This window comes from Thalassophryne amazonica, chromosome 12, assembly GCF_902500255.1.
Source record: "Thalassophryne amazonica chromosome 12, fThaAma1.1, whole genome shotgun sequence".
NCBI lineage: Eukaryota > Metazoa > Chordata > Actinopteri > Batrachoidiformes > Batrachoididae > Thalassophryne > Thalassophryne amazonica.
Window position 1 is genome coordinate 17,009,793 of NC_047114.1, and position 10,952 is coordinate 17,020,744.

The window sequence follows — 10,952 nt, forward strand, 5'->3', positions numbered from 1 at the left end:
TGAAAACTGGTAGATGATCACTAATGTCATTAATTAATAATCCACTCACAGTGTTATTCTCAATATCATTGCTGAATATATTATCAATTAAGGTAGCACTATGGGATGTAATTCTGCTTGGCCTGGTGATTTTTGGATATAAACTCATACTGTACATTATACTGATAAATTCATCTGTTATTTTATGCTTATTTGGATTGAGCAGATCAATATTTAAGTCACCACAAATGAACACAGTTTTTTTATTAGTTTTTGAGAACATTTTTCCCATACAGTCAGTGAATGTTTCAATACAAGATCCTGGTGCTCTATATATACAGCTGACTAATACATTTTTGCTTTTTTCTTCACATATTTCAATAGTTATACATTCTAATAAGTTATCAATCACAGTTGTCATATTGTCTACTATTTTATAATCCATGTTCTTATCCACATACACAGCCTCTCCTCCTCCACTCTTATTCTTTCTGTTTACACAATTAAATTCATATCCATCCAGTTCAAAATCCATTCCTTTATCTTCATTGATCCATGTTTCTGATATAGCAATTATGTTAAATATTTTTTTAAACTGACTTAAATATTCTTTAATGTTGTTAAAGTTTGCATATAGACTTCTGCTGTTGAAATGGATTATTGATAATTTGTTATCCGTTCTAATGATCCGATTAAACTGTTCATCTGTATAATAGCAACAACTGTCATTGATATTTGAGAAGAAATTATTGTCCGGGTCTATATCGTGCTCCAAGTCCAGTACATTGTGGTCTGTGTATTTAAATGTTCTCAGTTCTACTTTTCCATGATCAGCAATCCTTTGAGTTATATCCTTCTTGTCTCCAGATGTAGATGAATAGGTAGTAGATGAATAGGTTCCTCTGGTCTGTGTCATGGTGTTGTGATGTGTTTGTGTCCTCATACCTTATTGGTCATATTTGTCCAGATCCTCGATGTTCCTGATTACCATAACCTTCGCTTGTTCTGGTGTTCCATTCAATTTGATAAATGTTTTGCAGTTGGATGTCCATGTCTGTTGAATTTTTCCCTGCTTTTTTAAGAAACGAGCTTTCCTGGCTATGTCTGCGTTTCTTTTGGTCAGATGTTCATTGATGAATACGTTTGTTCCTTTGAGTTTCCGTCCCTGTTTTAACAATGCCATTTTATGTTTTCTGTTGACAAACCTCATTATAACTGCTCGCTTGTCTCCATCCTCTCTCCTGGGCAGGGGGTGGCACGCTTCAATGTTATTACAGTCCATTTGAATACCTTTAGATTGCAGGAAGTCAGCCACCTGTTGTTCCACTGAGCTGGCCTCCTGCTCGTTGGCCTCCCCTCCGCTGTCTTCTGACACCGCCCGTGCGTAGGATCGAGGTTTAATATGAATTCCTGTAATAATATCGTCGTTCATCCTTGTGTACTGTTCCAACTCCGCAACACGGTTCTCCAGGTACACCAGACGCCGGTCTTTCTCGGCATTCTGGATCCGGAGAGCCTTCACTTCTTCCACTAACTCCATAATGGATTTCTGCTGCATTTTAACCACAGAGATTTCCTCAGACAAAAAGTCCAGGGACTTCTTGATATCGTCTCCCTCCTCCGCCGTCAGTGCCTTCTTCGGACCCATGGTCAGATAACTCCGCGCTGGCGCCTCGGGCCTCGGTAAAGCCGCGCCGGTGGATGTGCGCTGACGCCTCGGGCCTCGGTAAAGCCGCGCCGGTGGAACTGCGCTGACGCCTCGGGCTTCAGGTGGAGCCACGCTGGTGGATGTGCGCTGACGCCTCGGGCCTCGGTAAAGCCGCGCCGGTGGAACTGCGGTGACGCCTCGGGCTTCAGGTGGAGCCGCACCGGTGGATGTGCGCTGACACCTCGGGAGACAGTCCAGGGTCCGGTACACAGAAAGGCAGGCCGCGTAGTAAAGGTGCAGATGAGGGCAAGGGTTAGGGTTAGGGTTATAATGATGATAATAAGTAGAGATCAGTGATCAAACTCACAAAATGACACCCCCTGGGTTGATCTTGGGGAACAGCCAAAAATAAATAAATAAATAAATCACTGGGAGCCATGTCAGGAGAGTAGAGAGCCTGATGAATCACAGGAATGTTGTGTTTGGTGAGGAAAGCCCGAATCAGCTGAGTAGACTGTGTGGGTACACCGTCATGATAGAGCTAGAATTATTTGAGTAACTGTTTCAGCCCTAAAAGTAACCTCTACTTATATGAGGTGGTTTGCTAATACTGTTCTCCATTGAGTCCTTCAGTAACACAGTGACTTCGACAGCTACACGACGATTGTACAGGATACTGTTTTCATCTATGCTTGTGTTGAACTTTTTAATACAAACAACTGACAGAATATATGAACAGATAAATGAACCATGATGAGGAAAAATCCTGAATTAGTTCAGCAGTTCCTCCTGTAGTATGATCATAACTGTGAAATGGTGAATGCCTTTTGTCCATTCGTTAAGTCCAATCAGTTTGAAGCATTATAGTACAGAAGCTGACAGTGTGACCAGGAAAGCCTAAAAAATAATTATTTTTAAATTAAGCATACCTGAAGAGTTTCTCTTTATCAAAGACAGTGTCCGCTGGCATGTTGACAGGAATAAGAAGATCAGGGTGGGAGTCCAAATGCACCATCTTTATGTTCTGCATGGGGAGGTGTCTCGATGCAATGGCACGATAGATATGAGAGACCACCTGACAGAAATACAGTTCATGAACCACTTTACATGTCCACTTTAAACACCAGAGAACAACACGTGCTTTGAGGTATTCCACTTGGGTAAAATAAAGTATTTGTAAGATAGTCACTAACAAGCAGCAACCAGAGATGGCTGAGGTGAGGTCTTTTTATTTAATGTGGGGAGCCAACGAATGCTCAAAGCTGATTTCAAGAAGGGCCCATGGCATGTGTCTCTTCAATTCCCCATGAATCCTGTTCAAAGTGCGAGTTGGAAGCTTGGCTGCCATTGGACCCGGATCGCTAGTATCACAGACAGTCCAACTCCTCCTGGATCAGACACCAGTCCATAGCAGGTTATTTCCCCAAAATATCTTGTCCAATGACACAGCGGGGTGGCATGATAAGGAAAAGACTCCAGGTCAATATAGCCCAAGCCTTATCCCACTCAGCTACCCACTCCACACTGAGCTACCGGCTGTACATAATCCATAATTTGCTAGAAATTTTAGACTGAGTAAAGAAACTGGGGTGTGTTGGAGGATGCATTTGTTAGAGGATTCTGTCATCAGCTGACTCACTGTCTGTGGTCTAGTGACCACCAGCTTGCATACAGATGAACCAAAGCATTTTATTCCTCCAAACCGCCACCTCATTCCCTTGCAGTCATGGCAGGAGATGATTGGGTCCAGCCTGATGCCTTTGCTATAATGTTCATTGGGTCAGCTGCTTTGAGCAGTTGTATTAAGCTGATCCGCCAAGATCATCCTACTTTGGGACATGACAACAAACTGGAGAGTTGAAGAAGTTACAAATTCCTTACTTGAAGGCATACAAGAGGAACAGTAACATACACTAACAGATTTCATCACTGATGCAAGTGAACTTGGTTTGGGTGATGTCTGCAGAAAAACATCATGATGGAGAATGGAATGGGGGGTGTGTGTCCTACTTTGTACATGCTTTATTTTGCACTCCTTAAAATGTCTACAAATTAAATAATACTGAAGACTTTAAGTTGAAGTGAGGAAGCTCATCACTGAAACCACCTGCTGAGGAGATTGGTTGCAGTTGATCCATCTTGGCCCTTCATGCCAACTGTTCTCAACCTCTGGTCAAACTCTTGCTCATTTGCAATGCCTTGAGATGACATATGCTGTGATTTGCCACTGTATACATAAATTGAACTGAATGTAATTAACAGTTCTCAAAAATGTAGTGACTGCAAGAAGGAGACGTGTGGGAAGCTACCAAGATGCCCAAGGCAACTCTTAAGGAGTTACAGCCTTCTGTGGCTGTGACTGGAGAAATATATACACAGAAGTATTTTCTCCAGAAGATGTGAGCATCCTGCTGCAGACTGTCAGGAGGCATGTATGACACTCCAGCAACGATTTGTTATTGCTTTCTGGATTCATTTATTCATTAAACTGCAGGATTACATGATTTCAGAGACAAGATCACGAATATAAAACACTAATATGAGTGAAGCGTCGCGCAGCGGCGCAATGCTTGCTCATGGTACAGGGCGTCCAAAACAGAAAGTGCCAAATTTCAAATCACAGTAAAACAGGAAGTGTTCAAATGTCAATCACTTCCTGGATTGACAGACGAGATCCCATGGAATCTCACGAGAACTCAGTGGCAAGCTCATTCTCATTCTCTTTATTTATTTCATTCATAAAATAAAACAAAAACACAAGAGTAAAAACAATTACCAAGTTACCATGAATGAAAAGGAGCAGAAAGAAGTAATAACTTATAACATCTGCCCCCATCATACATAAGAAAATATAACAGTTCCATCAAACTTTAACAGCCATATGGCTTTTTTAAGACACAATACTCATAACGTATAACACAGAGCAGTTTAAAAACCACTACTCTGAAATTTCATATTTTTTCAACACAGACAATTTTAAGTTCTTTTTAAACACATGTATTGCTCACACTCAAACAAAGTGCCACCTTTTCAGTCACAGTGAAACAGGAAATGTCAAGTGTTGAACACTTCCTAGCATAGGTGGAGCTAGAGCGGAGGCCGGGGTTTCACTGGACTCCAATGAAATCTGATTGGACACAGATGATTGACATGTCACGGCACCACATGTCTGGTGGAAAGAGCTGCATTTTCAAATCAGTTTCAAATCACACTGACTGCTAGGTTCCTCTTGTCCAGTAGTTGGTGCTGTGTACCACAAAAAGTTCTAATCCACCTTAGTAGAAGAAGAAAAATGTTTGCTCCAGATTTGAACTGAACATGTCATTTGAACTATGGACTTCTAATCACCCTGTAAATTTTCATCCCCAAAACTAACACCTGCATCAAATCAGATCTGCTCATTAGTCTGCATCTAAAAAGGAGTGATCACACCTTGGAGAGCTGTTGCACCAAGGTTCTGTGCTAGAACCAATTTTATTCACTTTATACATGCTTCCCTTAGGCAGTATTATTAGACGGCATTGCTTAAATTTTCATTGTTACGCAGATGATACCCAGCTTTATCTATCCATGAAGCCAGAGGACACACACCAATTAGCTAAACTGCAGGATTGTCTTACAGACATAAATACATGGATGACCTCTAATTTCCTGCTTTTAAACTCAGATAAAACTGAAGTTATTGTACTTGGCCCCACAAATCTTAGAAACATGGGGTCTAACCAGATCCTTACTCTGGATTGCATTACCCTGACCTCTAGTAATACTGTGAGAAATCTTGGAGTCATTTTTGATCAGGATATGTCATTCAAAGCGCATATTAAACAAATATGTAGGACTGCTTTTTTGCATTTACGCAATATCTCTAAAATTAGAAAGGTCAGTTAATTCAAAATGCTACAGCTAGAGTACTAATGGGGACTAGAAGGAGAGAGCATATCTCACCCATATTGGCCTCTCTTCATTGGCTTCCTGTTAATTCTAGAATAGAATTTAAAATTCTTCTTCTTACTTATAAGGGTTTGAATAATCAGGTCCCATCTTATCTTAGGGACCTCATAGTACCATATCACCCCAATAGAGCGCTTCGCTCTCAGACTGCAGGCTTACTTGTAGTTCCTAGGGTTTGTAAGAGTAGAATGGGAGGCAGAGCCTTCAGCTTTCAGGCTCCTCTCCTGTGGAACCAGCTCCCAATTCAGATCAGGGAGACAGACACCCTCTCTACTTTTAAGATTAGGCTTAAAACTTTACTTTTTGCTAAAGCTTATAGTTAGGGCTGGATCAGGTGACCCTGAACCATCCCTTAGTTATGCTGCTATAGACTTAGACTGCTGGGGTTCCCAGTGTTTCTTTCTCTTTTTGCTCTGTATGCACCACTCTGCATTTAATCATTAGTGATTGATCTCTGCTCCCCTCCACAGCATGTCTTTTTTCTGGTTCTCTCCCTCAGCCCCAACCAGTCCCAGCAGAAGACTGCCCCTCCCTGAGCCTGGTTCTGCTGGAGGTTTCTTCCTGTTAAAAGGGAGTTTTTCCTTCCCACTGTCGCCAAGTGCTTGCTCACAGGGGGTCGTTTTGACCGTTGGGGTTTTTACGTAATTATTGTATGGCCTTGCCTTACAATATAAAGCGCCTTGGGACAACTGTTTGTTGTGATTTGGCGCTATATAAATAAAATTGATTGATTGATTGAAGTGGACTGACATGAATCATGGCTCCAACACGAGAGATGTCAATTGAAACAAAGGAGAGGATTATCAAACTCTTAAAAGAGGGTAAATCATCACGCAATGTTGCAAAAGATGTTGGCTGTTCACAGTCAGCTGTGTCTAAACTCTGGACCAAATACAAACAACATGGGAAGGTTGTTAAAGGCAAACATACTGGTAGACCAAGGAAGACATCAAAGCGTCAAGACAGAAAACTTAAAGCAATATGTCTCAAAAATCGAAAATGCACAACAAAACAAATGAGGAACGAATGGGAGGAAACTGGAGTCGACGTCTGTGACCGAACTGTAAAAAACAGCCTAAAGGAAATGGGATTTACATACAGAAAAGCTAAATGAAGGCCATCATTAACACCTAAACAGAAAAAAACAAGGTTACAATGGGCTAAGGAAAAGCAATCGTGGACTGTGGATGACTGGATGAAAGTCATATTCAGTGATGAATCTCGAATCTGCATTGGGCAAGGTGATGGTGCTGGAACTGTTGTTTGGTGCCTTTCTAATGAGATTTATAAAGATGACTGCCTGAAGAGAACATGTAAATTTCCACAGTCATTGATGATATGTGGCTGCATGTCAGGTAAAGGCACTGGGGAGATGGCTGTCATTACATCATCAATAAATGCACAAGTTTACGTTGATATTTTGGACACTTTTCTTATCCCATCAATTGAAAGGATGTTTGGGGATGATGAAATCATTTTTCAAGATGATAATGCATCTTGCCATAGAGCGAAAACTGTGAAAACATTCCTTGCAAAAAGACACATAGGGTCAATGTCATGGCCTGCAAATAGTCCGGATCTTAACCCAATTGAAAATCTTTGGTGGAAGTTGAAGAAAATTGTCCATGACAAGGCTCCAACCTGCAAAGCTGATCTGGCAACAGCAATCAGAGAAAGTTGGAGCCACATTGATGAAGAGTACTGTTTGTCACTCATTAAGTCCATGCCTCAGAGACTGCAAGCTGTTATAAAAGCCAGAGGTGGTGCAACAAAATACTAGTGAGGTGTTGGAGCGTTCTTTTGTTTTTCATGATTCCATAATTTTTTCCTCAGAATTGAGTGATTCGATATTTTTTCCCTCTGCTTGGTCTAAAAAAGTAACCGTTACTGACTGCCACAATTTTTTTTTCCTGATTTCTTATAGTGTTTCTTAAAGCCAGAAAGTTGCCATTTGAAATGACTTTAGTTTTGTGTCATGTCTGTGATCTGCTTTTTTTCTACAAAATTAAACAACTGAATGAACATCCTCCGAGGCCGGTGATTCCATAATTTTTGCCAGGGGTTGTATATTGGTGAGTAAACAACCATATTTTATGCCAGAAATGAGGTCCAGGTTGTTAAAAGCAGCATTTCTCTTTTAATTCAGGTTGCCTTATATACACATGTTTAAGCTAACAGACAGCAGCTGGTTAATGTTCTGTTGGCTTATTGGTGCAGCAAAATAACTGAAACAGTCCTTCAAATTGTATGTAAACTGTATGATGTACAAGTATCAAATTCAGAATAAATACAGCTGGAGCAAAATTAATGGAGCAACTTTAACTTTTGACCCTTGTACAAACTGAAACTGACCTTTGTCACCATTCTTGCTGCTTTTACCTCTTAACTCCATAACATTCAGTCACAGATTGTCCAAACTATACCTTTTTTGGAATCTTTATGATCAGGCAAATCATGTGGTGTAGTTTTCTATATGATTGGAGTATCTTTTTAATTTTGACCCCTGTGTAATTCTTCAATTGACCCCTACCTAGCTGCCTATTGAAAATTCATATGGCCAATCATTTTTTTTTTTCCCCAAAAGAGTTCGTGTCTATGGATTATTTGTGCTGAATTTGATGCGTATATCACCATTTGGAGGATTCCACTCTAAATATTCTCTTACCTGCTGCACTATATGAGATGTAAGATGCTGCTCCTCAGGGGTTCTCAAAAGTGTTCCAATACTTTTGACCTCAAAAGTACTGGAACACTTTAATTTGTTTATTCCATTTCAAATACATTTTTTTTTCTAAAATTATCTTCCTTAACTCAAACTGAAAGCAAATCTCTACAACTTGATGTAAATTAATTAAAAATATAAAATCCAGTTTCCTGATGAAGTGGTGTAGAGGAGGATTTTCTTAAAAAGAAGACCTGAAAGTTCAGCTACAATTTGACAGAAAGTACATCTGAGATGAAAGCCTAGATTTGATATTTTAGTGAAAGAAACTTTTGTGTTTCTTCATAATTGATGTAAATTAAAGTCCAAGACATATTCAGTGACTTGGAAATGTTCATGTTTCCATCCCCTGACTTGTCTAAAGAAAACCGGCAATAAAACTGATTATTATTTATAGGCTTAATCAAGTTTTAGAGATTTGTTTTCAGTTTGAGGAAGATAATTTTCAAAATTTTTATTGTTTTTTGTATTTAAAATGGCATAAATAAATTAAAATGTGTGAAATTCCAAGTGTTTCAATATTTTTGGAGGCCACATTATCCGAACCTTATGATGAGTGCAAAATGAGTGGTATTATTACTGTTTTAAGAATGCTTAATTTTCACTGTTGCTGCACTTCCTGTCAAATCATAGTCATATCGTATCATATTGATATGAAAATTCAGTAAGGTATATCTTCTATTATACATTTTAAATCTAAGGTGGAACTCTACTAGTGTTTACTAAGGTACACCTAAATATCTTAAAAAGAGAGAGAGTAGAACCACTTAGGTGCCTGGTCTTGAGAACCAGGGACGGTAGGTTGAAAAGCTTTTTTAATCGCATGGGAACTCTCCCTACCCACCTAAAGCCCCTTTCACATTGGTGTATTCATAGAGCTGCTCATTGTGGCGTATCGTCTACGCTGAGATGAGCAGTTCTCTGCCCACTTTTAGCAGCTCTACGTCTGTTTTTTTCTCCCTACGCAGCAGTATGTTGAGGACTACGCACGTAGGATGGAAGAAATTAAACATGTTTAATTTTCTTTGGCGTAGCGCGCTGGACACAGTTTTAAGCAGGTCTGCGCAGCACAGCATTACTGCATGCAAGTTTGTGCAACACTGCGCTTTTGTACACAACCAAAAACTGAGTGCCGCATCCAGAGGAAACAGCAGAGAACATGAGCACATGATCACACAGCCCACGGCGCCTGTTTGCTTAGAACAAGGAATCGAACCTCAACTCAGAAATCCAGAAACACAACAGAAAAAGCAAGTCGGTCGCTCGCTCTCGCTCTCTCTCTCTGTGTCCGATCAAACCTGTGACTTTAAAATAAAAGTGCACTTGCTGCATGTCAGTGCGCTCATCAAATGCTGTGATCGATCAGGTCTGATCAAACCTGTGACTTTAAAATAAAAGCGCGCTCGCTGCATGTCGTGCGCTCATCAAACGCCCTGATCGTGGCAGTAATGCAACTGTAAAAATCCTCATGATACAGTCCACTGTTTTCCAAGTGCAGTGATGTTGTTCTGCACAGCCAGCAGGAGTGAACTGGTTGTAAATAGCGGCAAGGTACACGCGACTGTGTTAATACATTAAAAAAGCGAACACATGCAGCTGCAAGTATGAAACGAACCTGAAAAATGCTGAGTACGCGCGCATTTCGGGCGTATTAAAATGAAACAACGCTGCAATACGCAGCTCTACAAATACGCCAATGTGAAAGGGGCTTAAGCAGCTCAAGAATATGGACAGCATGTATATAAGTGACATTTACATGACAATATTGAGATACGATAATTTCGCCATATTGTACAGCCCTACTGTCAACTAACTGAAAACTTTGAATATTAATTTACACCTACCTTAAAAACAAATGCTTAAAGTGGCAGGGGGTTAAGAGGGCTGTAAGGGGGGGGGGGGGGGAGTCAGCTAAAAGGCAAAAAGAAATATGCTTAAAAAGGTGGGGGGTATGGGGGGCAGAGCTCCTCCAGAAGCTGAAAGGTTTTTGCCATGCTAATGCTCCCCTGAAGCATTTACTCAAGACAAAGTCTGAAGGACTTAAATGACATGGTGAGATACTGACGAGCTTCGTCACATATGCATATTAGAAACTCTACAACACAAAAACTCAAATGATTTGCATAAAAGGTGGTTAAGCTTACGTGTGAAAATACGACGATAAATAAAATAAAAATAAACTTACATGGTGATGGTCCTCCACAATCCACACCGGAAGCTCCTTATAAAACCTCTTCATCGGCTCACACTCTTCTCCACGACGAGAGTCAAAACAAATAAACAAACAGGCGAGTCCGCGATATTTACGAGTATGTGTCCCGAAAGAAACAAGAGTCACGAACTGACAGCGCCATGCAGGTTCTTCTTCTGTGGCGTTTAACGGCAGCCGGCATCCTTATTGCTCCATTGCTGCCACCTTGTGCATCAGTCCGTTATAACAGCACTAAATCCTCTCGTTGACTCCAGTGTCTTCCAAGTATTTTAAAAGCCTCTGGGAGGACTTGTGTTTCTGGTGTTCATCAAAATTTTATTTGGTATAGCTGTAGATGATAGGCTGCAAGATTTAGCTTTGAATGTTTTATTAATGATGGGGAAATTTTTATTGTTTTCACAAAGAGCTTTGTCTATTCTTTCAATCACTTCCGAAGAAGA

At 40.4% G+C, this 10,952-nt stretch overlaps 1 protein-coding gene across 2 annotated transcripts in view; it reads right to left on the minus strand.

Annotated features, from left to right (window-relative positions):
• Positions 1-10,633, minus strand: part of c12h5orf22 (chromosome 12 C5orf22 homolog) — a 60,476-nt gene extending 49,843 nt beyond the window's left edge. For both annotated transcript variants that reach the window (XM_034183725.1, XM_034183724.1), the window contains exons 1-2: positions 10,486-10,633; positions 2,557-2,702 (exon numbers count right to left, since the gene is read on the minus strand). In XM_034183725.1, coding sequence (XP_034039616.1) covers positions 2,557-2,702; positions 10,486-10,539 — 200 coding nt within the window. In that variant the 5' untranslated portion in view covers positions 10,540-10,633. The remainder of the gene's footprint in view (positions 1-2,556; positions 2,703-10,485) is intronic.
• Between the last annotated feature and the right edge of the window lie 319 nt (positions 10,634-10,952).